The sequence below is a fragment of the Lepisosteus oculatus genome, chromosome 3 (assembly GCF_040954835.1).
Source record: "Lepisosteus oculatus isolate fLepOcu1 chromosome 3, fLepOcu1.hap2, whole genome shotgun sequence".
In the NCBI taxonomy this organism is placed as follows: Eukaryota; Metazoa; Chordata; class Actinopteri; order Semionotiformes; family Lepisosteidae; genus Lepisosteus; species Lepisosteus oculatus.
Genome location: NC_090698.1, coordinates 12,611,328 through 12,635,016, shown reverse-complemented (window position 1 = coordinate 12,635,016; position 23,689 = coordinate 12,611,328). Strand labels below are relative to the sequence as shown.

At 48.9% G+C, this 23,689-nt stretch overlaps 5 protein-coding genes and 1 long non-coding RNA gene across 7 annotated transcripts; all 6 read left to right on the top strand.

Annotated features, from left to right (window-relative positions):
* Positions 1-2,805: 2,805 nt before the first annotated feature.
* LOC102688637 (zona pellucida sperm-binding protein 4-like) lies at positions 2,806-4,798 on the top strand. Its single transcript, XM_069186872.1, has 9 exons — positions 2,806-3,034; positions 3,116-3,303; positions 3,383-3,480; positions 3,556-3,683; positions 3,762-3,951; positions 4,037-4,184; positions 4,266-4,341; positions 4,449-4,574; positions 4,652-4,798. Exons 1-9 carry the CDS (start codon positions 2,821-2,823, stop codon positions 4,780-4,782), a joined length of 1,299 nt encoding a protein of 432 aa, XP_069042973.1. The 5' UTR covers positions 2,806-2,820; the 3' UTR covers positions 4,783-4,798.
* A 605-nt stretch (positions 4,799-5,403) lies between these two features.
* LOC138237805 (zona pellucida sperm-binding protein 3-like) lies at positions 5,404-7,569 on the top strand. Its single transcript, XM_069187652.1, has 7 exons — positions 5,404-5,430; positions 6,325-6,443; positions 6,532-6,638; positions 6,791-6,959; positions 7,034-7,151; positions 7,232-7,317; positions 7,392-7,569. Exons 1-7 carry the CDS (start codon positions 5,404-5,406, stop codon positions 7,552-7,554), a joined length of 789 nt encoding a protein of 262 aa, XP_069043753.1. The 3' UTR covers positions 7,555-7,569.
* Positions 7,570-7,850: 281 nt separating this feature from the next.
* Positions 7,851-8,245, top strand: LOC107076542 (uncharacterized). The gene is made up of 2 exons (XR_001477754.2): positions 7,851-7,977; positions 8,095-8,245. It is a non-coding gene; the product is annotated as an uncharacterized lncRNA (long non-coding RNA).
* Positions 8,246-10,876: 2,631 nt separating this feature from the next.
* Positions 10,877-12,874, top strand: LOC107076529 (zona pellucida sperm-binding protein 4-like). Its single transcript, XM_069186870.1, has 9 exons — positions 10,877-11,110; positions 11,192-11,379; positions 11,459-11,556; positions 11,632-11,759; positions 11,838-12,027; positions 12,113-12,260; positions 12,342-12,417; positions 12,525-12,650; positions 12,728-12,874. The coding sequence occupies exons 1-9, from the start codon at positions 10,897-10,899 to the stop codon at positions 12,856-12,858; spliced, it is 1,299 nt and encodes a 432-aa protein (XP_069042971.1). The 5' UTR covers positions 10,877-10,896; the 3' UTR covers positions 12,859-12,874.
* A 1,434-nt stretch (positions 12,875-14,308) lies between these two features.
* LOC107076530 (zona pellucida sperm-binding protein 3-like) lies at positions 14,309-16,711 on the top strand. Of its 2 annotated transcripts, XR_011189035.1 has the most exons (8): positions 14,310-14,697; positions 14,773-14,870; positions 14,959-15,062; positions 15,257-15,434; positions 15,509-15,626; positions 15,707-15,792; positions 16,309-16,443; positions 16,561-16,711. XR_011189035.1 is itself a non-coding variant. In XM_069186869.1 (7 exons), the coding sequence occupies exons 1-7, from the start codon at positions 14,320-14,322 to the stop codon at positions 16,009-16,011; spliced, it is 1,107 nt and encodes a 368-aa protein (XP_069042970.1). In that variant the 5' UTR covers positions 14,309-14,319; the 3' UTR covers positions 16,012-16,026. The 2 variants fall into 2 exon arrangements, 1 of the variants encoding a protein (XP_069042970.1); XM_069186869.1 differs by lacking the exons at positions 16,309-16,443; positions 16,561-16,711 and adding an exon at positions 15,867-16,026 and having other exon boundaries at positions 14,309-14,697.
* A 2,672-nt stretch (positions 16,712-19,383) lies between these two features.
* Positions 19,384-21,383, top strand: LOC138237674 (zona pellucida sperm-binding protein 4-like). The gene is made up of 9 exons (XM_069186868.1): positions 19,384-19,619; positions 19,701-19,888; positions 19,968-20,065; positions 20,141-20,268; positions 20,347-20,536; positions 20,622-20,769; positions 20,851-20,926; positions 21,034-21,159; positions 21,237-21,383. Exons 1-9 carry the CDS (start codon positions 19,406-19,408, stop codon positions 21,365-21,367), a joined length of 1,299 nt encoding a protein of 432 aa, XP_069042969.1. The 5' UTR covers positions 19,384-19,405; the 3' UTR covers positions 21,368-21,383.
* The last annotated feature ends 2,306 nt before the right edge of the window (positions 21,384-23,689 follow it).

Below are 23,689 nucleotides of genomic sequence, written 5' to 3'. Positions count from 1 at the left end.
GATTCGGTCCAGGAGACTGCGCTTGCCTAACTCAGTCCTGTTCTCAAACCCCACGGTCCTGCTCCGTCTCCGTTCCTCCTTAGCTGTATCCAGTAGATCCCAAGCATCAGTCCTTCAGCTTTCTCCTCCAGCCTCTGGAGATCACTTTCCCAAAATGTCTGTAAGACGCAACTATCAGCTTCAGCTAACTGCCCCATAACACCATCCTTACATAATAGAATACAATAAATTAATATAAATGTGTGTGTTGGACATTGTGGGAATCTATTCAGCAATTATCAATGATAAAGGTTGCTCAACACTTAACGTGCAGATTACTGACAACATTCAAACATCAAGGAATGTGTGTTTTGTTGCAATTAAAAAATATGATTAGCCAGCATGAGTTACTGCCAGTCCTTAAGCAGAAAGCATCTCTGCTTCATGTGAATGTTATTTATAAGGTCTATGTTGTTCAGCAGGAGTTTTTCCTGAAAAACAGATCCGTGTGAATTTGACCCAGGAACTCCAATTTCCAGATTAACATATAGGCGGCTCTCTTATTGAAACCCAGGTTTGGCCTGTCTAACTCTGTAAAAGAGCCCTGTGGAAAATTGGGTCTTCAGAATCTCTTCATTGTAATTGAGCATGCACTCTATAAAGGCACTATAAGGATAAACGTTTTCACTCTGACTGATCACCTGGTCTTCCACGGTGATATCGACTTGGTTGAAAATGGAGGAGATGGGGTAATTCACCACGCTCACTCAGGTTCGTGCCTGAATGTCTGCGCCTTCAGGATCCATTACTTTGCAGGTCAAATAGAGCAGCGTGTTGTAATAAAGTATTTGCGTTGCATTTAAATTTGACTCTCCAGCCACGAACTTCTAATTTTGAGTGCTACGTGCTGTAAATCTTGTAAATCCAGAGAAAATTATTCACGACTTGTTAATGCATTGGGAGCAAATGCGACATCTTAATTGTAAATCTCCAACCTAATTGTAACGAACAAACGGAATAAAGCAGGAGACCATCGAGCCAGTGCTTAGTGCGGTAATATGATTGTTTTTGTTTGTTTTCCCAAGCAGAAACTAAAGGGTGCTCTGATTTGGAATATCGAATCATTCGTACCAGTGAGATAATATGTAGTTGAAGTAGGTACTGTAGCTGCGTCAGCCTGCATAGGCTGCAAAGGAACAAGTAAAGGTTTATTCCATGCTGAAAAGAGAAGAAAAGAAACACAACGTTTCGGTTGTGAAGCCTTCTTCAGGTGATATTTTGTCGTATTCATTGCTGAATGATCGTGATCATTTTATGTAAGGTTTTAATAAATGTAAGTATACTAAAATATTCCAGATGGGGCTCTCACAGACCGATGCGATATTCAATAAAAGTAAACGGATGCTGTTTGAATTAGATCATGCGGCGACACAGTGGGTTAACAGTATACAGTATTTATATTTTTATATATATATGATAAAGACATGCTGAGGCGCTTAACAGCAACACAGCTTAACGCTTAACTCATTTTTATGACAGGCTTGGGCTTCGTCTACGTGTACGAAATCAGACCGTTCGGGCTAGTTGGGTCTCGATAGTTTTGATAATGACCACGAGTTTTCGAAGATTATTCTATTATAGCATAGACTGCGATACAAGGTATCTTTCTTTATACAGTATAACCCTTTCACTTTAACTACATAAAGTACCACATTGTACCCACTGTAACCCTGACCCTCAATACCTTCGCTTCACCCTAAGAACTAACACTGTGGAGACCCCGCGCAATGAACAGCGAAACAAATACTCAAGTGACACCCAGGTGTTATGGTACGTGTAGTATAGATTACAATACATGTATTACAGTAAATGAAGTATATGGAATATGTCCGGTATGTCATGTTAATACAGACATGTTTAATACAGATACAGTATGTATTATATGAAGTACGTGACTTTGATTTCATGTACAGTATATGTCCATTTTAGTTATATTTACCAAGATTTTAGTTCACTTCTTCACATTAACGTATCTCAGTAACCAGCATATCTAACAGCTCTGTAGCACAGACTAATATGTTTATTAGTAGATGTAATACTGACGAGTCCTTTCTTTACTTTAAACATGAGGAGTACTGTAGGTCTATTATATTGCAGTTAGGATACAATGTTAGTTAAATATACAACAAAATTCGCAGCGACGGAAGCTTAAAAGCTTTACGTATTAAAAATATGACTTTACGTATTTACGTAATAAAAATATGACTTCAGTAATTAACGGCTGCTCCATTCGAAACTTTCCCTTGCGATCCCGTGTTCCGCTTAGTACGGTACGAAAACACTAAGAGTTGTACTGACTTAATCCCGTACTTGAGTATCCTAGAGCAGTAGCTCTCAAACTTTTTGGACCAGGTAACACCCCTGATCAAACCAAAGCATCCAAGTACCACCTACAAGTCATCTTCTCATAGGAACCCCAGAAATTCTCAATAACCAACATGAGACCAGCGATTCTGTGGCATCGGAGCTGGAGATTCCTTACTACAGCCAAATTCGTTGAGAATTGGTATTAAATAAAGAGCTGCGTACTAAGACAAACGACCCTACACCCCGCAGCCAAACGGCAGCGAAGAGTATTAAAAATGACACTGGGGAAAACCAGCAGAGCGATCTGCGCACCTGGACTCAATTCCTGACCCTGGAGACGCGCAGAGCGTCTGACGTCCTCGTGCGCCCGCTTCAGCCTGCTGCTGTCCAATCGCCGAGCTCAGCCAATCAGCGCGCAGAGAGAACTTAAGGCGCTGAGCGCGGCTTTCCTCTAGTTCCTCTCCGAGTTCCGCTATGGAGAAGTCTGGGGTTAGTGGGAAAGTGTGGAGTCTGTGTGCCTGGCTTTTTGTGTTGCTGGATGTGGCTCTAGCCCAGAATCAGAAATGTCTGGTGAGCGATAATGACAAGGTGGTGTGTGGAGACCCGACCGTCACGAGAGCCGACTGTGAAGCAGGAAACTGTTGCTTTGATCAGACAAGCCAGAGGCGCTGCTACTATGGGAATGATGGTGGGTTTGTGTAACCTGAGCACTTCAGAGCAGGACTCCTTTTTTATAATGGGACTGAATCCAGCCTTTGTATCCCCTCAGTGACTGTGCAGTGCACCAGGGATGGTCAGTTTGTGGTTGTGGTGTCCAGGAATGCCACCAGCCCTCCACTGAGCCTGGACTCGGTCAGTCTGCTGGGGGGTGGCAGTGCAGCCTGTGGCCCTGTTGGCACCACTGCTGGCTTTGCCATGTTCAAGTTCCCAGTCAGTGCCTGTGGCACCAGGATGAGGGTGAGTTGCAGCCAGTGTCTTGTTCCCAGAGTGCCAGTGTGTGCAGGCTGTGCCTGTCATGTCCCCACCCCTGTTCCAGGTGGAGGCTGGTGCTGTAGTGTATGAGAACCTGATGAACTCCAGCTTCGAGGTGAGGTCGGGACCTGATGGCTCCATCACGAGGGACAGTGCCTACAGGTGGGCAGGTTGCCTTCTCCTTCCTCGGCTCCCCTCGGCCTGTGCCAGTTCCTGATGGCTGGCTTCTTCCTGCAGGCTGTTCTTCCAGTGCAGGTATGCAGATGATGAGCTGGTTCCTCTGCAGGCAGTGGTCTATACGGTCTCTCCACCCCCTCCAGCAGTGTCCCCAGGACCCCTCCGTGTGGAGCTCCAACTGGCAAGAGGTACCTGTGCTGAGCCTTCAGCTCTGCTCGGCTGCCCTGCAGGGTGAAATAGTGCTAAAGCTTCTTCCTCCTCCTCAGGAGAGCAGTATGACTCCTACTACAGTGAGGGTGACTACCCTGTGACCAAGGTCCTGCAGGATCCTGTGTATGTGGAGGTTCACATCTTGCAGAGGACGGATCCCAATATTGTCCTGACGCTGGGAGACTGCTGGGCCACTTCCACCCCAAGCCCTCTGAGCCAGCCCCAGTGGAGCCTCCTGGTTGCTGGGTAACCTGTCCTCCTGTAGCTCTTGCTGGATTCCCCACTGCTGACCCCTGCTGGCAGAGCTCTCACCCTTCTCCTCCTGCTGCAGGTGCCCATACAGAGACGACGACTACCAGACCACTCTGATCCCTGTGGGCGGCTCCTCAGGGCTGCTGTACCCAACGCACTACCAGCGCTTCATGGTCCGGATGTTCACTTTTGTGGACCCTGCCTCCCAGCTCCCCCTGAAGGAGACGGTAAGGAGCCGTGGCTGGGAGGCACCAGCTTGATCCCCGGGGGCAGCTGACCTTCTCTCATCCCTGCTCTGCTCTCTCCAGGTCTACATCCACTGCAGTGCAGCAGTGTGCCAGCCGACTGCTACTGACCGCTGTGTCCCAACCTGCAGCAGGAGGAGTGAGTACCTGTCGCATGTCGGCTCCAGTGCTCCAGCTGAGGGGTACCTGTTGGCTGCTGAATCCTGGTCATCAGTCCTCCCAGCAGTTCTTCTGTTCCTCTTCCAGGAAGGGCAGCTGCTGCAGCACGCGGGGGCTCCTCCAAAGACACTGCAGTGGTCTCTAGTGGAGAAGTGATCCTGACTGCCTCTGAGCTCCCAGCCCAGGGTGAAGCGCATCGGCTCTGGTCCGAAGGTGAGAGGCTCCACTGTGTGAGCGGTGTTGGCGTGTTGCTCTGGCTGTGTACTGACTGCTGCCTGCTCTCTCCTCAGTGCCCCAGGTCTTCAGCTATGGCTTGCTGGCAGTAGCTGCCTCCACTGTGCTTGTGGTCTCTGCGCTGCTGCTGGTAGCTGGGTGGAGATTCAGACCTTGTACACAGAACAAAGCTGTAACTGGAGCATAATAAAGGGAGAAGTGAACTCTGGTCCTCCTCCGCCTTTTTCTTATTCACTCTCTTAATGATGTCTAAGACGCTTACAGCTGCTTCTTTCTAGAAGGAATGGTGGCAAAAACACTGCTTAACAGCTCAATGTAATGATTATTGCACTAAGAGGGCTTTTCTGCATCCAGCTCTGAAACCTCTTCCAGAACCACAGTCTGCTCCCTCTCCTTCGTCTTGGTAATCTGACCACTGAGGAAGGTAATTAATACTGCAGGTGCTGCTTGGAGGTGGGGGCAGTGCTGTTCCCCTTGCAGCGACTGTAGGGGAACTGACTTCGTACCTCCACTTGCTGCCTGCTCGTCACATAGGACTGATGTGACGTAATCCAGGAAGTGGCTTTCGACCAGAATAATTCGTGGTAAAAAAAAAAAATAATCCGTGCTCTTGGCTTCTATTTTCTGAAGAGAAATAGACGTGGCAGGACTGGGCTTGAGGTACCTGGGAGTTCATTTGGGAGATACTAATCCACGAACAGATATACAAATAAAGTAGTTCGAGTTTCACTCGTGAATATCGACATTACTGATCACAAAAGTGACCATGGGCATGAAATAAAAACTTTAAAGACGGAAACGCGGAAAAATGCAAGCTTGCGGATTGCTAAAGAAGGTAAGCTACACTATTTTGAAGAAATTTATTTACCGTTGGCAAAAGAGCTGACGCGTATTATGTGGAGAAAAAGCTGCTGAACAGCTCGACCTGCTGCCCTCCTCCCCCTGAAAGACAGTCATTCATAGAATTATTGAAATGAAGGATTATATCAAAAGTACACTGATAGAGCGCGTTAAGATGAGCAGCTGTTTTTCACTGCAATTAGATGAGTCTGTAGTCGATTTGGTCAATTTGGTCGTTCACGTTAGATACGAGTTTGAGGGTACGTCCCATGAAGACTTTCTGTTCTGTAAACCGCTACCAACAGGGACTACAGGAGAGCACATATTTCAGCTTCTGAATGAATTTATCGAAGAGAATGGCCTCGACTGGATAAAATGCGTCTGAGTTTGTACAGACGGTGCTAGAGCAATGACAAGCCGACATAACGGTGTAGTTGCACGAATTAGAGAGGCTGCTCCAGAAATTAATGTACGCATTACAACATCCACCGCGAGACCTTTGCTGTCAAGAAAATGCCTGACGATTTAATATCTGTTAGACTCGAAAAATTGTATCAAGGCTCGAAAAAATAATTCATCTCTGCTTTGCTCAACTAAACAGGCTCACCCATCTCACTGAAATGGTTCTTTTTTATTAGTTGTTAAGGTTTTTTTTCTGTAAACACTTTGAGATGCCACCTTTAAAGGCGCTATATCAAATAAAGTTTATTATTATAATATTTATTATATGTGAAGGAACAAGTAATAGGTTTATTCCATGCTGAAAAAAAGAAGAAAGAGAACACAACGTTTCGGCCATGGAGCCTTCTTCAGGTGTGAGCTCACGGTAGGGTGTCCGGCTTTGACATCATAGCTTCATATTTTAGTGGTGTGCCGGCCTCTCTCCTAGAGCGCACCGGAGGAGCTAGTGTACAACTTCTCTCTCAACTACACCCCGCGGGCGATTGCCAACACCCCCATCGTGAGAACGAATGGTGCCATTGTCGGTATTGAGTGTCGCTACATGAGGTGAGGGAGGCATCTGCTGTCCTGCAGGGTCCACAGAGCTCCAGGGCTGAATAAGGACCGTGTCACTCTGCTGGAGTCTCTTTCCCAGGTTTCACAATGTGAGCAGCAGCGCCCTGAAGCCTGGGTCCTGGGTCCCCTACACTTTCACCAAGTCTGCGGAGGATGTCCTGGATTTCTCCCTGGTGCTCATGGCTGGTATGTGCTCTTGTAGTGGAGAGGTGCAGCAAGACTCCCTTTCGCACTGGGGATGTCTACTAGACAAGATTGCTTTGTTGAATTAGTTGACTGGGGGTCTATGAAGGTTTGCTCCCAGTAACCGGAGCTCTTTGAAGGGATCTGTATTTGAGAGACGTTCATCTGGTTCTTTGCTATTTTCCTGGGGGACATCCTGAATATTGAAGCCTCCGTCAGCCAGGCCGACCACCAGCCCCTCCGGCTCTTTGTGGACAGCTGTGTGGCCACCCTGGTGCCTGACCAGACCTCTACCCCCAGATATGCCTTCATTGAGAATCATGGGTGAGTCCTGTGCCTTCTGATGGAGGAACTGCTGTGCAGATGGTGCACTTGCAATGGCCTCCCCTCTCCCCCAGATGCCTGACTGATGCCAAAACTACAGGCTCCAGTTCTCAGTTCATGCCAAGACCCCAGGACGGGAAGCTGAGGATGAAGCTGGATGCCTTCAGGTTCTATCAAGATGCCAGGAGCTCAGTGAGTGTCTTCCTGTGGCCTCTGGGCTGTGAGGAGGTTTAGCTGCAGTGGAGCCTCTGACTGAAGGTGTGCTGTTCCAGATCTACATCACCTGCCTTCTGAAGGTGACTGCTGCTTCCCAGAGTGTGGACTCCCTGAACAAGGCCTGCTACACTACTGGGAATGTGTAAGTGAGGAGGAGGGTGTTGCCCGCAATGTGCTCTGATGCGGGTGTCTGCAGTGATGCCTGTCCTGCTGTAGGTGGACGTCTGTGGATGGGAGTGATCAGGTGTGCAGCTGCTGTGACTCCAGTTGTCCTACTACCAAATCCAGGCACTGGATGAGAATGAAGAGGGATCTGGGATCTGAAGAGGGCAAGACTCTCTTGCTTGTGGTTTCTCAAAATGAGAACAGGGGATTCTAGTTCTTGTAGATGCTAGTGTTCCACTCCAGTAGTATGAACATTGGTACATTGAGGGATTGTGAGCAGAAGTCTTCATAGAAAACCATGGCACTGTATGCTGTACACAATCCCTCCTGCTCTTATTCTTGGGGAATGTAGGCAACTGTTTTCTGGATTGCTACATGAAAAGGAGTGTTCCAAAGGGTGTCCTTCCCTCCAACATGCTCCTTAAGTCCTGGTCAGGCTTATGTGAAAGTGAATCCTGTCTTCTGCAGCGCTGTAGGTATTTAAATCCAGAATTCTTTCCATTTGCAGCTGCTGAGTGGGAAGGTGATGCCACAGTTGGTCCTCTGTATGTGCTGGGAGAGCAGGCTGTTGACCGCCTAGCAGAGGTGAAAGGTCAGAGGTCTCTGCTGAGAGCACAGGAGGAAGGTGATGCAACAGGTAGAGGAAGCCTTTAATACCCAACCTGTATACTGACTGGAGTCTCAGTGGGACTGAACGGGTCTAAAAGCATCTCTATGGTAGAGCAGTGTAAGCTAACCTGTCCTCTCTTTCCAGGAGTGTCTGCTGAGCCTGTGATCCTGGCTGCTCTGGGGGCAGTGGTGGGGCTGGTCTGTGTGGCTGCGCTGGGGCCTGTCCTTTACAGGAGACTGCAGAGTAAATCCACTGAGCTGACTGTGGAGAAATAAAGGAGGGATTGGAAACTGTCTCTCTGTGTGATACTTGTTCCTTTCTTAATCCAGTGCAATAGATCTTGACACCTGCTTATTGCGCTGACCTCTCGTGTCCTCATGCTACCCTGTTCAGTGTCTTTGCCACAAGCACTGTGGGCAGAGGGTGGGCTTGGGCTGTTACTGCAGTGGCTGTCAGCTAGTCTGTCTGCCTTTCTTGTGCAGATGCTAAGCATTAAACTGCAGCTCCACTCTGTAGAGTAGATGCTATGGGTGGGGAGCTTCTCTGCAGCTGATGATGGCTGTTTCACTGTTCATTGCTGCTGTAGTACTCACGGGAGCAGCCTGGACTCCAGCCTGTTACAGGTCCCTGCCAGCAGCACATGGACGGTTGATTTTGCTTCTAATTCAGGTTCTAGGTGACACGGCATCCTTTGTGAAGGGTAGAGGAGAGCCACAAGGCAGCCACGTTTCTGGTGTTGCCATGTGGGGCTCTTTACTGTCACTGAGACACCTGATATGGTTCTCGTTTTTTGTTATGGAGTTACACGCTTTAAGGGATCTGACTTTTTTTTTACTTCGTTATGAGGTGAAAATGTTTTGAGCTCGGTACCGATTGGAACTGGTGTAGGACTCCGGAAAAGAGGTTAATCAGAAACGGGGAAAGGCGCGCGCGCACACACACATGGGGACAGGGATTACAGCGCTACTCCTACTGTACACTACCAGCCAGACACTACACCTACACTAACAGACACGAAGGGAAGAGCCTGTTTCCAGCCTCCGTCCCACTATATCCAGTCCCCTAGTCCCGCCCCCAAGCGCTCTTCCTAGCCCGCCTTGCGTGCGCATGGCTCTATAGTATTATCAAACTAAGTGTGTGGATGGAGTTTAGATTTTTCTAAACAGTATTGTACTTAGGCTTTCGTTCTAATACACAGTACAGTCTAAGACAAGCGCCTAAACAAAATTAGCTTGCATGAGCAGAAGAGATGTAAACGAAGGCTGAATACTGCGGCTCCAGCTTCCTGTGTCTCTCAAACATGATGCATCATGTTGAGATGCGAGTGGAAAATTCCTTCTGCTACCTCTTTCTGTTGCAGCTGAGGATTATACTAATGTCCGAAAATGGCCCATTAGCATTGAGATCGTAATTTGTTTCTGAAGCGTAGAAAAGAAAATCGGGATAAGAGATCTCGCCGAAACCAGCCATTGTAATACTGCATAAAATGTAATCATTTGTATTTAATTTTGTTTGGGGTCCGTTACATCCACGTAACTAACAAACGGTAGACATGGCCCATTGTCAAGCTAGAGACGTTGACTATTATAGGTTTTTCTTGCTAGAAGTTAACAGATTCTCGTTTGCCGCAATTGTACACATGCCGTATGTCTACAAATCGGCCCTACCCAGACAAAAGCGTGAAAGCACAGTTCAGTGATTACAATCGGCATTAAAACACATTGCTTTCCGTGCGGCTTCTCCCGTATTTTACTAAATGGAGGTCTGAATTCAGCCTGTAGCCGCTCTCCTCAGAGCTCAAGCGGATTAAAGCATACCTGAGGTCCACAACCCAGGCACAGTTCCAGAACGTTTTTTATCAAACCTTCCCATCTTCACAGCTTTGCTGATCTCACCTCCCTTGCTACTGATGGCTCTCGATTTAAGCGTTTTACCTTCATCTTTATTTCTGCAATTGCTTTCCACAAAGGTTTCAGTGCAGTACTTTTTAAGTTATGATTTGCTTCTTACGAAGCGGAGATCCTATTTGTTATGAATTCTCACACATCAAGGTCAGTGTACAGGCGAAGGTTCAAACAGGAGCTCCCAGGGTACTGTGGACAAGGCAGGCTCGGAGTCAAAGAAAGAAACTAGGTGGGGGCAGGAAAACAGGCTCACTGGAAGAACACGGCTCAGTACAAGGCACTCAGGAGGTTGAGGCAAGACTTCGCGAAAAAAACGAGGCTTAGACAGGCTTTATATAACGTTACAAACTTTTCGAGGGTGTGGAAAATGAGGTGATGACAGGTAGCACCCAATCACAAATCAGGGAACAGATATATTTTTGTACTTTCCATTTATGTGTATTGGGTCAAAACGTTGTGATCCTAGATCACCAGCTTGCTCTTAATTTTTCCTATACCGAATCCCGGCAAAACATCTGAAGCTTTTGGAAACAGTGTGACGCCATGAAGTCGCGTTCAGCCTGGTCACGCGCCTTTTGATACGGACTTCGGAGCGGTGGACAGTATGGTAACGCTATGCTCCAAATGAATCGAAGCAGTTGCGAATCAGTGTTTCGAGTTGTGTTTCTTTAAACCAGTCGCATAAGCAAGATCAAACGATTCCTGGCTCAAACATCCAAATATATTAGCAGCCCAATGATGTGAAATTTTAAGCAGTGCTGATTTTAATTGGATTTAAAAATAACCGCTGAGGTTCTGTTTCCTCACTTGTTTACACATCACGGAGGAAGACAATTCTTAAGAATGACGCTGGAGGGAACCAGCAGAGCGATCTGCGCACCTGGACTCAATTCCTGACCCTGGAGACGCGCAGAGCGTCTGACGTCCTCGTGCGCCCGCTTCAGCCTGCTGCTGTCCAATCGCCGAGCTCAGCCAATCAGCGCGCAGAGAGAACTTAAGGCGCTGAGCGCGGCTTTCCTCTAGTTCCTCTCCGAGTTCCGCCATGGAGAAGTCTGGGGTTAGTGGGAAAGTGTGGAGTCTGTGTGCCTGGCTTTTTGTGCTGCTGGATGTGGCTCTTGCCCAGAATCAGAAATGTCTGGTGAGCGATAATGACAAGGTGGTGTGTGGAGACCCGACCGTCACGAGAGCCGACTGTGAAGCAGGAAACTGTTGCTTTGATCAGACAAGCCAGAGGCGCTGCTACTATGGGAATGATGGTGGGTTTGTGTAACCTGAGCACTTCAGAGCAGGACTCCTTTTTTATAATGGGACTGAATCCAGCCTTTGTATCCCCTCAGTGACTGTGCAGTGCACCAGGGATGGTCAGTTTGTGGTTGTGGTGTCCAGGAATGCCACCAGCCCTCCGCTGAGCCTGGACTCGGTCAGTCTGCTGGGGGGTGGCAGTGCAGCCTGTGGCCCTGTTGGCACCACTGCTGGCTTTGCCATGTTCAAGTTCCCAGTCAGTGCCTGTGGCACCAGGATGAGGGTGAGTTGCAGCCAGTGTCTTGTTCCCAGAGTGCCAGTGTGTGCAAGCTGTGCCTGTCATGTCCCCACCCCTGTTCCAGGTGGAGGCTGGTGCTGTAGTGTATGAGAACCTGATGAACTCCAGCTTCGAGGTGAGGCCGGGACCTGATGGCTCCATCACGAGGGACAGTGCCTACAGGTGGGCAGGTTGCCTTCTCCTTCCTCGGCTCCCCTCGGCCTGTGCCAGTTCCTGATGGCTGGCTTCTTCCTGCAGGCTGTTCTTCCAGTGCAGGTATGCAGATGATGAGCTGGTTCCTCTGCAGGCAGTGGTCTATACGGTCTCTCCACCCCCTCCAGCAGTGGCCCCAGGACCCCTCCGTGTGGAGCTCCAACTGGCAAGAGGTACCTGTGCTGAGCCTTCAGCTCTGCTCAGCTGCCCTGCAGGGTGAAATAGTGCTTAAGCTTCTTCCTCCTCCTCAGGAGAGCAGTATGACTCCTACTACAGTGAGGGTGACTACCCTGTGACCAAGGTCCTGCAGGATCCTGTGTATGTGGAGGTTCACATCTTGCAGAGGACGGATCCCAATATTGTCCTGACGCTGGGAGACTGCTGGGCCACTTCCACCCCAAGCCCTCTGAGCCAGCCCCAGTGGAGCCTCCTGGTTGCTGGGTAACCTGTCCTCCTGTAGCTCTTGCTGGATTCCCCACTGCTGACCCCTGCTGGCAGAGCTCTCACCCTTCTCCTCCTGCTGCAGGTGCCCATACAGAGATGACGACTACCAGACCACTCTGATCCCTGTGGGCGGCTCCTCAGGGCTGCTGTACCCAACGCACTACCAGCGCTTCATGGTCCGGATGTTCACTTTTGTGGACCCTGCCTCCCAGCTCCCCCTGAAGGAGACGGTAAGGAGCCGTGGCTGGGAGGCACCAGCTTGATCCCCGAGGGCAGCTGACCTTCTCTCACCCCTGCTCTGCTCTCTCCAGGTCTACATCCACTGCAGTGCAGCAGTGTGCCAGCCGACTGCTACTGACCGCTGTGTCCCAACCTGCAGCAGGAGGAGTGAGTACCTGTCGCATGTCGGCTCCAGTGCTCCAGCTGAGGGGTACCTGTTGGCTGCTGAATCCTGGTCGTCAGTCCTCCCAGCAGTTCTTCTGTTCCTCTTCCAGGAAGGGCAGCTGCTGCAGCACGCGGGGGCTCCTCCAAAGACACTGCAGTGGTCTCTAGTGGAGAAGTGATCCTGACTGCCTCTGAGCTCCCAGCCCAGGGTGAAGCGCATCGGCTCTGGTCTGAAGGTGAGAGGCTCCACTGTGTGAGCGGTGTTGGCGTGTTGCTCTGGCTGTGTACTGACTGCTGCCTGCTCTCTCCTCAGTGCCCCAGGTCTTCAGCTATGGCTTGCTGGCAGTAGCTGCCTCCACTGTGCTTGTGGTCTCTGCGCTGCTGCTGGTAGCTGTGTGGAGATTCAGACCTTGTACACAGAACAAAGCTGTAACTGGAGCATAATAAAGGGAGAAGTGAACTCTGGTCCTCCTCAGCCTTTTTCTTATTCACTCTCTTAATGACCACTGAGGAAGGTAATTAATACTGCAGGTGCTGCCTGGAGTCGGGGGCAGTGCTGTTCCCCTTGCATTGACTGTAGGGGAACTGACTTCATACCTCCACTTACTGCGGCAATACTGCCTGCTCCTCACACAGGACTGATGTCACGCAATCCAGGAAGTGGCTTTAGAGCAGAACAATCTGTGTTGGCTTCCACTCTGAAGAGAAATGGAGGTGGCGGGATTGGGCATGAGGTACCTGGGAGTTCATTTGGGAGATACTAATCCACAAACAGATATATCAAAGTAGTTCGAGTTTCACTCGTAAATATCACAAAAGTGACATTGGAAAGTCATTCAAAAATATTTGCTTCGATTACAATTCGAGAGATTCCTCTTCCTGTTAAAAGCTTGAAGAGTAACCTTTGGGGATTTTTAACTAATCTTCATTCACTATGTGATTCGGAAGCCCTCGTCTGAAAGAAAAACGAGGCATTAATCTTTAAAAGTTAAACCTTGCTGAACGTGCAATAAGACTGACCTCTTTCAACTTGTATTTTAAACCACCAGCGTACGTGGTAATTATTCTAAAGCAGTACTTTAAATGTCGAAAATATCAAACTTATTTTCTTAATGTGTGCGATTTCAGCCCGCAGGCACAGAGTACACGTGTTCTCTCATCTGTCTGCAGCTCCTTCATTAGCGCCAACATCGCAGGCTTCTCGATCACACGCCTGCTTACGCGACACTGTCTCATTCGCATTCTGGTGCTCTAATGTAGCGGGTTTGTCTCTGCAACACGACTAATCAGTTCATTGATCTGAAATTACACGTGTAGCGCAAGTTAAGACGTAATTTGAGTGGATTTAGGATTCCTGTTAAACGAAATGTAAAATAAGAAAACGACAGATTGAAAGGCCTGCCTACATTTTCTAAAATGTCATAATGCCCTATGTGATTTAACAGTAAGGCAAAACCACATTTGACTAAGAATACGTTATCAGCCGCGATTTAGTCCTAGCCTGAGGTGGACTGGATTTTGCTGTAGTTCTACATTTCTATTTTCTCAAAATCCTTCACAGCCAGCACTGGGACGACAGGACGCCATTTAAGTTAGAAATTGGGTCATAATGCGTAATTACAACAGAACGTACTGACTCAGCCGGAGAAAATGGAAACATGAAATAAAAGAATACGTAAAACATCACCGGTTCCTATTTGGACAGTTTTCAACAGACTCGGCGCTGTTTCCTGATCGCTGCTCTGATCTTCCCCGACTCTCGCGCTCTATCCGGGCTCCTCAGTACGAGCGGACACGGGGTTTGTTCACGTGAGAATCTGCTTTCTCTGTCGGCAAACCTGAACCCCATTAAGAGAGAATATCTGTGTGCCTTTAAAAAGACGTACTTGGCAAACAGTAGGTATCATGGATTTGTTCTCTGTAGGAAGCAAAATGTGGGTTTCGGGCATTTCTCTCTTCAGCTTCTTGGTGTTCGGGCGTTTCTGTGACGCCGCTACATGGCGCTCGGCGCCCGGACGGCGAACCGGTATCACGCACAAGGGGGCTGTGTTTTACGACGTTCCTCGGTTTCCACAGCAGGATACGCCGCTCGTGCGGGCTGTGTCGGTAGCGTGCGGGGAGAGTCAAATCGTGGTGCAAGTCAGGAGAGACCTGTTCGGTACCGGTCAGCTGATCAACTCCTCGGACGTCAGTCTGGGAGGTTGTGCGGCCTCAAGGCAAGACGACGCGGCGCAGGTCCTGATCTTCGAGTCCGAGCTGCAGGCGTGTCGTAGTTCGCTGACGGTAGGGTGTCCGGCTTTGACATCCTAGCTTCATATTTTAGTGGTGTGCCGGCTTCACCCGTCGCTTCTCTCCTAGAGCGCACCAGAGGAGCTAGTGTACAACTTCTCTCTCAACTACACCCCCATCGTGAGAACGAATGGCGCCGTTGTCGGTATTGAGTGTCGCTACATAAGGTGAGGGAGGCATCTGCTGTCCTGCAGGGTCCACAGAGCTCCAGGGCTGAATAAGGACCGTGTCACTCTGCTGGAGTCTCTTTCCCAGGTTTCACAATGTGAGCAGCAGCGTCCTGAAGCCCACCTGGGTCCCCTACACTTCCACCAAGTCTGCGGAGGATGTCCTGGATTTCTCCCTGGTGCTCATGGCTGGTATGTGCTCTTGTAGGGGAGAGGTGCAGCAAGACTCCCTTTCGCACTGGGGATGTCTGCTAGAGAGGATTGCTTTGTTGAATTAGTTGACTGGGGGTCTATGAAGGCTTGCTCCCAGTAACCGGAGCTCTTTGAAGGGATCTGTTCATCTGGTTCTCTGCTATTTTCCTGTAATGGCTCCTCTCCAATGCTAGATGACTGGAGCTCCCCAAGGACCTCCAACGTGTTCTACCTGGGGGACGTCCTGAATATTGAAGCCTCCGTCAGCCAGGCCGACCACCAGCCCCTCCGGCTCTTTGTGGACAGCTGTGTGGCCACCCTGGTGCCTGACCAGACCTCTACCCCCAGATATGCCTTCATTGAGAATCATGGGTGAGTCCTGTGCCTTCTGATGGAGGAACTGCTGTGCAGATGGTGCACTTGCAATGACCTCCCCTCTCCCCCAGGTGCCTGACTGATGCCAAAACTACAGGCTCCAGTTCTCGGTTCATGCCAAGACCCCAGGACAGCAAGTTGAGGATGAAGCTGGATGCCTTCAGGTTCTATCAAGATGCCAGGAGCTCAGTGAGTGTCTTCCTGTGGCCTCTGGGCTGTGAGGAGGTTTAGCTGCAGTGGAGCCTCTGACTGAAGGTGTGCTGTTCCAGATCTACATCACCTGCCTTCTGAAGGTGACTGCTGCTTCCCAGAGTGTGGACTCCGTGAACAAGGCCTGCTACACTACTGGGAATATGTAAGTGAGGAGGAGGCTGTTGCCCGCAATGTGCTCTGATGCGGGTGTCTGCAGTGATGCCTGTCCTGCTGTAGGTGGACGTCTGTGGATGGGAGTGATCAGGTGTGCAGCTGCTGTGACTCCAGCTGTCCTACTACCAAATCCAGGCACTGGATGAGAATGAAGAGGGATCTGGGATCTAAAGAGGGCGAGACTCTTGCTTGTGGCTTCTCAAAATGAGAAGAGGGGATTCTAGTTCTTGTAGAGGCTAGTGTTCCACTCCAGTAGTATGGACATTGGTACATTGAGGGATTGGGAGCAGAAGTCTTCATAGAAAACCATGGCACTGTACACAATCCCTCCTGCTCTTATTCTTGGGGAATGTAGGCAACTGTTCTCTGGATTGCTACATGAAAAGGAGCGTTCCAAAGGGTGTCCTTCCCTCCAGCATGCTCCTTAAATCCTGGTCGGGCTTATGTGAGAGTGAATGCTGTCTTCTGCAGCGCTGTAGGTATTTCAATCCAGAATTCCTTCCAGTTGCAGCTGCTGAGTGGGAAGGCGATGCCACAGTTGGTCCTCTGTTTGTGCTGGGAGAGCAGGCTGTTGACCGCCCAGCAGAGGTGAAAGGTCAGAGGTCTCAGCTGAGAGCACAGGAGGAAGGTGATGTAACAGGTAGAGGAAGCCTTTAGTACCCAACCTGTATACTGACTGGGGTCTCAGTGGGACTGAACTGGTCTAAAAGCATCTCTATGGTAGAGCAGTGTGAGCTAACCTGTCCTCTCTTTCCAGGAGTGTCTGCTGAGCCTGTGATCCTGGCTGCTCTGGGGGCAGTGGTGGGGCTGGTTTGTGTGGCTGTGCTGGGGACTATCCTTTACAGGAGACTGCAGAGTAAATCCACTGAGCTAACTGTGGAGAAATAAAGGAGGGATTGGAAACTGTCTCTCTGTGTGATACTTGTTCCTTTCTTAATCCAGTGCAATAGATCTTGACACCTGCTTATTGCGCTGACCTCTTGTGTCCTCATGCTACCCTGTTCAGTGTCTTTGCCACAAGCACTGTGGGCAGAGGGTGGGCTTGGGCTGTTACTGCACTGGCTCCAGTGGCTGTCAGCTACTCTGACAGCCTTTCTTGCGCAGATGCTAAGCATTAAACTGGAGCTCCACTCTGTAGAGTAGATGCTATGGGTGGGGAGCTTCTCTGCAGCTGATGATGGCTGCTTCACTGTTCATTGCTGCTGTAGTACTCACGGGAGCAGCCTGGACTCCAGCCTGTTACAGGTCCCTGCCAGCAGCACATGGACGGTTGATTTTGCTTCTAATTCAGGTTCTAGTTGACACAGCATCCTTTGTGAAGGGTAGAGGAGAGCTACAAGGCAGCCACGTTTCTAGTGTTGCCATGTGAGGCTTTTTACTGTCACTGAGACACCTGATGTGGTTCTCGTTTTCTTTGTTATGGAGTTACCTTAAAGCGTGTATCTGACTTTTTTTTTTTTTACTTCGTTATGAGGTGAAAATGTCTTGTTACGACCGCGGAGCTCGGTACCGATTGGAGCGGGTGTAGGACTCCGGAAAAGAGGTTAATCAGAAGCGGGGAAAGGCGCACACACACACGGGGACAGGGATTACAGCGCTACTCCTACTGTACACTACCAGCCAGACACTACACCTACACTAACAGACACGAAGGGAAGAGCCTGTTTCCAGCCTCCGTCCACTATATCCAGTCCCCTAGTCCCGCCCCCAAGCGCTCTTCCTAGCCCGCCTTGCGTGCGCATGGCTCTACAGTATTATCAAACTAAGTGTGTGGATGGAGTTTAGATTTTTCTAAACAGTATTGTACTTAGGCTTTCGTTCTAATACACAGTACAGTCTAAGACAAGCGCCTAAACAAAATTAGCTTGCATGAGCAGAAGAGATGTAAACGAAGGCTGAAAACTGCGGCCCCAGCTTCCTGTGTCTCTCAAACATGATGCATCATGTTGAGATGCGAGTGGAAAATTCCTTCTGCTACCTCTTTCTGTTGCAGCTGAGGATTATACTAATGTCCGAAAATGGCCCATTAACACCGAGATCGTAATTTGTTTCTGAAGCGTAGAAAAGAAAATCGGGATAAGAGATCTCGAAAGAGGGGAACGCCGAAACCAGCCATTGTAATACTGCATAAAATGTAATCATTTGTATTTCATTTTGTTTGGGGTCCGTTACATCCATGTAACTAACAAACGGTAGACATGGCCCATTGTCAAGCTAGAGACGTTGACTATTATAGGTTTTTCTTGCTAGAAGTTAACAGATTCTCGTTTGCCGCAATTGTACACATGCCGTACGTCTACAAATCGGCCCTACCCAGACAATAGCGTAAAAGCGCAGTTCAGCGATTACAACCGGCATTAAAACGCATTGCTTTCCGTGCGGCTTCTCCCGTATTTTACTAAATGGAGGTGTGAATTCAACCTGTAGCCGCTCTCGTCAGAGCTCAAGCGGATTAAAGCATACCTGAGGTCCACAACCCAGGCACAGTTCTAGAACGTTTTTTATCAAACCTTCCCATCTTCACAGCTTTGCTGATCTCACCTCCCTTGCTACTGATGGCTCTCGATTTAGGCGTTTTACCTTCATCTTTATTTCTGCAATTGCTTTCCACAAAGGTTTCAGTGCAGTACTTTTTAAGTTATGATTTGCTATCATTCTTACGAAGCGGAGATCCTATTTGTTATGAATTCTCACACATCAAGGTCAGTGTACAGGCGAAGGTTCAAACAGGAGCTCCCAGGGTACTGTGGACAAGGCAGGCTCGGAGTCAAAGAAAGAAACTAGGTGGAGGCAGGAAAACAGGCTCACTGGAAGAACACGGCTCAGTACAAGGCACTCAGGAGGTTGAGGCAAGACTTCGCGAAAAAAACGAGGCTTAGACAGGCTTTATATAACGTTACAAACTTTTCGAGGGTGTGGCAAATAAGGTGATGACAGGTAGCACCCAATCACAAATCGGGGAACAGAGAGATATTTGTGTACTTTCCATTTACAGTATGTGTATTGGGTCAAAACGTTGTGATCCCAGATCACCAGCTTGCTCTTAATTTTTCCTATGCCGAATCCCGGCAAAACATTTGAAGCATTTCGATACAGTGTGACGCCATGAAGTCGCGTTCAGCCTGGTCACGCGCCTTTTGATACGGACTTCAGAGCAGTGGACAGTATGGTAACGCTATGCTCCAAATGAATCGAAGCAGTTGCGAATCAGTGTTTCGAGTCTTGTTTCGTTAAACCAGCAAAAAGCAAGATCAAACGATTCCTGGCTCAAACATCCAAATATATTAGCAGCCCAATGATGTGAAATTTTAAGCAGTGCTGATTTTAATTGGATTTAAAAATCACCGCTGAGGTTCTGTTTCCTCACTTGTTTCCACATCACGGAGGAAGACAATTCTTAAGAATGACGCTGGAGGGAACCAGCAGAGCGATCTGCGCACCTGGACTCAATTCCTGACCCTGGAGACGCGCAGAGCGTCTGACGTCCTCGTGCACCCGCTTCAGCCTGCTGCTGTCCAATCGCCGAGCTCAGCCAATCAGCGCGCAGAGAGAACTTAAGGCGCTGAGCGCGGCTTTCCTCTAGTTCCTCTCCGAGTTCCGCCATGGAGAAGTCTGGGGTTAGTGGGAAAGTGTGGAGTCTGTGTGCCTGGCTTTTTGTGTTGCTGGATGTGGCTCTAGCCCAGAATCAGAAATGTCTGGTGAGCGATAATGACAAGGTGGTGTGTGGAGACCCGACCGTCACGAGAGCCGACTGTGAAGCAGGAAACTGTTGCTTTGATCAGACAAGCCAGAGGCGCTGCTACTATGGGAATGATGGTGGGTTTGTGTAACCTGAGCACTTCAGAGCAGGATTCCTTTTTTATACTGGGACTGAATCCAGCCTTTGTATCCCCTCAGTGACTGTGCAGTGCACCAGGGATGGTCAGTTTGTGGTTGTGGTGTCCAGGAATGCCACCAGCCCTCCGCTGAGCCTGGACTCGGTCAGTCTGCTGGGGGGTGGCAGTGCAGCCTGTGGCCCTGTTGGCACCACTGCTGGCTTTGCCATGTTCAAGTTCCCAGTCAGTGCCTGTGGCACCAGGATGAGGGTGAGTTGCAGCCAGTGTCTTGTTCCCAGAGTGCCAGTGTGTGCAGGCTGTGCCTGTCATGTCCCCACCCCTGTTCCAGGTGGAGGCTGGTGCTGTAGTGTATGAGAACCTGATGAACTCCAGCTTCGAGGTGAGGCCGGGACCTGATGGCTCCATCACGAGGGACAGTGCCTACAGGTGGGCAGGTTGCCTTCTCCTTCCTCGGCTCCCCTCGGCCTGTGCCAGTTCCTGATGGCTGGCTTCTTCCTGCAGGCTGTTCTTCCAGTGCAGGTATGCAGATGATGAGCTGGTTCCTCTGCAGGCAGTGGTCTATACGGTCTCTCCACCCCCTCCAGCAGTGGCCCCAGGACCCCTCCGTGTGGAGCTCCAACTGGCAAGAGGTACCTGTGCTGAGCCTTCAGCTCTGCTCAGCTGCCCTGCAGGGTGAAATAGTGCTAAAGCTTCTTCCTCCTCCTCAGGAGAGCAGTATGACTCCTACTACAGTGAGGGTGACTACCCTGTGACCAAGGTCCTGCAGGATCCTGTGTATGTGGAGGTTCACATCTTGCAGAGGACGGATCCCAATATTGTCCTGACGCTGGGAGACTGCTGGGCCACTTCCACCCCAAGCCCTCTGAGCCAGCCCCAGTGGAGCCTCCTGGTTGCTGGGTAACCTGTCCTCCTGTAGCTCTTGCTGGATTCCCCACTGCTGACCCCTGCTGGCAGAGCTCTCACCCTTCTCCTCCTGCTGCAGGTGCCCATACAGAGATGACGACTACCAGACCACTCTGATCCCTGTGGGCGGCTCCTCAGGGCTGCTGTACCCAACGCACTACCAGCGCTTCATGGTCCGGATGTTCACTTTTGTGGACCCTGCCTCCCAGCTCCCCCTGAAGGAGACGGTAAGGAGCCGTGGCTGGGAGGCACCAGCTTGATCCCCGAGGGCAGCTGACCTTCTCTCACCCCTGCTCTGCTCTCTCCAGGTCTACATCCACTGCAGTGCAGCAGTGTGCCAGCCGACTGCTACTGACCGCTGTGTCCCAACCTGCAGCAGGAGGAGTGAGTACCTGTCGCATGTCGGCTCCAGTGCTCCAGCTGAGGGGTCCCTGTTGGCTGCTGAATCCTGGTCGTCGGTCCTCCCAGCAGTTCTTCTGTTCCTCTTCCAGGAAGGGCAGCTGCTGCAGCACGTGGGGGCTCCTCCAAAGACACTGCAGTGGTCTCTAGTGGAGAAGTGATCCTGACTGCCTCTGAGCTCCCAGCCCAGGGTGAAGCGCATCGGCTCTGGTCTGAAGGTGAGAGGCTCCACTGTGTGAGCGGTGTTGGCGTGTTGCTCTGGCTGTGTACTGACTGCTGCCTGCTCTCTCCTCAGTGCCCCAGGTCTTCAGCTATGGGTTGCTGGCAGTAGCTGCCTCCACTGTGCTTGTTGTCTCTGCGCTGCTGCTGGTAGCTGGGTGGAGATTCAGACCTTGTACACAGAACAAAGCTGTAACTGGAGCATAATAAAGGGAGAAGTGAACTCTGGTCCTCCTCAGCCTTTTTCTTTTTCACTTTCTTAATGTCCTAGATGCTTATGGCCGTACACATTCTAGAAGGAATGGTGGCAAAAATTGTTTAACCGATTAATTTTATGACTATGCAGAAAGTGCATTTTCCGGATTCTAGGACTGGATGTAGGAGAGCCATTATAATCATGGTGAATTGCTGTTGGCACTGTTCTTTTCAACAGTGGCCTCTTGTAAGAGCTGGAGATTCTGTGCAAACCAAGATGGCTACCTAACTAGTCCTTGGTGCCTCTGTCAACAGAAGTCCTGTACTGCCCACAACTCCTATCTTCCCAGTACTTCAGTTAATGTTTTGAGAAGGGAAAGTGCATATAGATGGTTGGGGGGGGGGGTTAATTCCATATATTTTCATTTGCTTTACTTAAAGGGCTGTAGTGAGCCTAGCTTAGTAGGTACAAGGTGTTGGGTGGGATCCTAATTTAGAGAGGACACCACTTGGTCACAAGGCTCACAGACATGCTTTGAGGATGTAGTTTAAAGATCTAAACTAAGACTGATTAGTGTGTGTTGTGGTGGGAACAGAAGGCATCCAGAGAGAACTGTTCTTGATATGGTGAGAACATGCAAATGCCACAGGGAAGTTCACAGAAGGACCTGGACCTTAGGGATGTTGGGTATATACAAAAAAATCTCTTCCTATTAAAGCAAAGGACAAGAATTCCCATGTCCATGTAGTACTTCTATTTGGTTTCTTCTCATGTTCAGTCATTTACAAAAAAAAAGCTGTTATCTTTTCTATCCACACTGTTATTAACAAACAAGCCTTCTGGGGACAAATCAGGTTTTTCTGTGAGCTCACTTTATTTTCCCCACAGGGAAGTCAGTTGCCACAGTCAATACAGGCTTTGTTTGCAGGGAAGGGAGTGTGGCTCCTGCCAAGGCAATACCTTTGTCTTTTATTGCTGCTTTTCTGGTGCATCTTCAGTAGGGAGATGCTATGCCTTGGGGTTATGTGGTAGACCAAATCGGCATGGACTTGATGGGTTCCAGTTAAAGAAATGTCTAATGAGCTGCTTAAATAAAGTGGTGTCTCATAAAAATGGGCAACCAAGATATTAACAAGTGAAATGGCTGATGTGGTAAATTAATATTTACCTCTGGTGTGTAGCCAGAATGGATCTGGAATGTCAATATCAGAGAAGTGATTAAAAGGTTACAGGTATTTGAAGCAGTTCAGCAAATACCCAAGTCCCTCATGTGACTTTAGTACTTAAATGAAATGTTATTCATGGCCTGTTGGCACAATGGTCACCCGAGACAATGGTAAGTACATATGAACTGGAAAAGTGCTGCTATATTGCCCTCCCATAGAACAGGTGTCAGTTCCAAGTAATAAGTAGCCACAGACTAATATAATTAAATTAAGTCTAATCTAGAGGATCCACTCTGTGACAGCAAGATCCTAGGGGTTTACTTAATACAGACTTAAAAATGTAGTCTTGCTTAACTTTTTCTTTAAAAAATCTGCCACAACAATGGAAACAAACGGAATGTATGGTTTGTGACTTAAAGAGGTGCAGAAGACTTGATGAAATTCCTCATTATAGAATTATCTCACATAGAAGGCTTTCAAGGTAATGTGTGTGCTTGAATTGTTTAATAGAGAAGAAACAGAGGACTGGTATAATACTCCAATTGGGATGTCCTATTTAGTAGAGTACAACAGGGATCTGTTGCACTACTAATTTACATCAATTATCTGGGTTCTGGTATAGTTTGTCTATAGGTATTGTTTCACAAGCTGGCTTAGGCTGGGCAAACATCTGACACATGACTTAAAAGTAGACAAGTATAGAAAAGGGTGTTTTTGTTGACATCCTTTTCATCTCCAGGCAATGTGTAGATAAATTGAAGAGGCAAACAAAACAGGACAGGATATGTTAAACATGTTTACATTGTTAGCAACTCCTTTTGAAAACTGTGTACCATAGCAGTTGCCAAGTTACATAAAAGATCATAAGATACCAGATGCATTACTGTGGTAAAGGGTTTATTCTTTTACATAATTATTGATGTTCAACCATTCAGAACCTTGTTGTTGTTAATGAGTACTTGTCTGCATCCTCTGAGTGCTCTGCCCTCAATCTTGCATGCGGTGATTGAATGTCTCCCTCATGAGAGCAGTCTCAATTCTATGGCTCAACGGAAAATTAACTTTGGTGAAGTGCTATCAAAGCTATGTTTGAATTCCTGCTTAAAGATTTGTGTTGCCTTTTATCCCCTTCTCTAGCTTATTCTCCACCTCCAGCATTGTTTTATC

Coding starts and splice junctions, on each gene's coding strand:
- LOC102688637 (XM_069186872.1), top strand. CDS start 2,821: ATGGAGAAGTCTGGGGTTAGTGGGAAAGTGTGGAGTCTGTGTGCCTGG. Junction 3,035..3,115: donor CTGCTACTATGGGAATGATG/GTGGGTTTGTGT, acceptor GTATCCCCTCAG/TGACTGTGCAGTGCACCAGG. Junction 4,342..4,448: donor CCCAACCTGCAGCAGGAGGA/GTGAGTACCTGT, acceptor TTCCTCTTCCAG/GAAGGGCAGCTGCTGCAGCA.
- LOC138237805 (XM_069187652.1), top strand. CDS start 5,404: ATGCAAGCTTGCGGATTGCTAAAGAAG. Junction 6,444..6,531: donor ATTGAGTGTCGCTACATGAG/GTGAGGGAGGCA, acceptor TCTCTTTCCCAG/GTTTCACAATGTGAGCAGCA. Junction 7,318..7,391: donor TGCTACACTACTGGGAATGT/GTAAGTGAGGAG, acceptor GTCCTGCTGTAG/GTGGACGTCTGTGGATGGGA.
- LOC107076529 (XM_069186870.1), top strand. CDS start 10,897: ATGGAGAAGTCTGGGGTTAGTGGGAAAGTGTGGAGTCTGTGTGCCTGG. Junction 11,111..11,191: donor CTGCTACTATGGGAATGATG/GTGGGTTTGTGT, acceptor GTATCCCCTCAG/TGACTGTGCAGTGCACCAGG. Junction 12,261..12,341: donor AGCTCCCCCTGAAGGAGACG/GTAAGGAGCCGT, acceptor TGCTCTCTCCAG/GTCTACATCCACTGCAGTGC.
- LOC107076530 (XM_069186869.1), top strand. CDS start 14,320: ATGGATTTGTTCTCTGTAGGAAGCAAAATGTGGGTTTCGGGCATTTCT. Junction 14,698..14,772: donor CGTGTCGTAGTTCGCTGACG/GTAGGGTGTCCG, acceptor CTTCTCTCCTAG/AGCGCACCAGAGGAGCTAGT. Junction 15,627..15,706: donor ATCAAGATGCCAGGAGCTCA/GTGAGTGTCTTC, acceptor GTGCTGTTCCAG/ATCTACATCACCTGCCTTCT.
- LOC138237674 (XM_069186868.1), top strand. CDS start 19,406: ATGGAGAAGTCTGGGGTTAGTGGGAAAGTGTGGAGTCTGTGTGCCTGG. Junction 19,620..19,700: donor CTGCTACTATGGGAATGATG/GTGGGTTTGTGT, acceptor GTATCCCCTCAG/TGACTGTGCAGTGCACCAGG. Junction 20,269..20,346: donor GGAGCTCCAACTGGCAAGAG/GTACCTGTGCTG, acceptor CCTCCTCCTCAG/GAGAGCAGTATGACTCCTAC.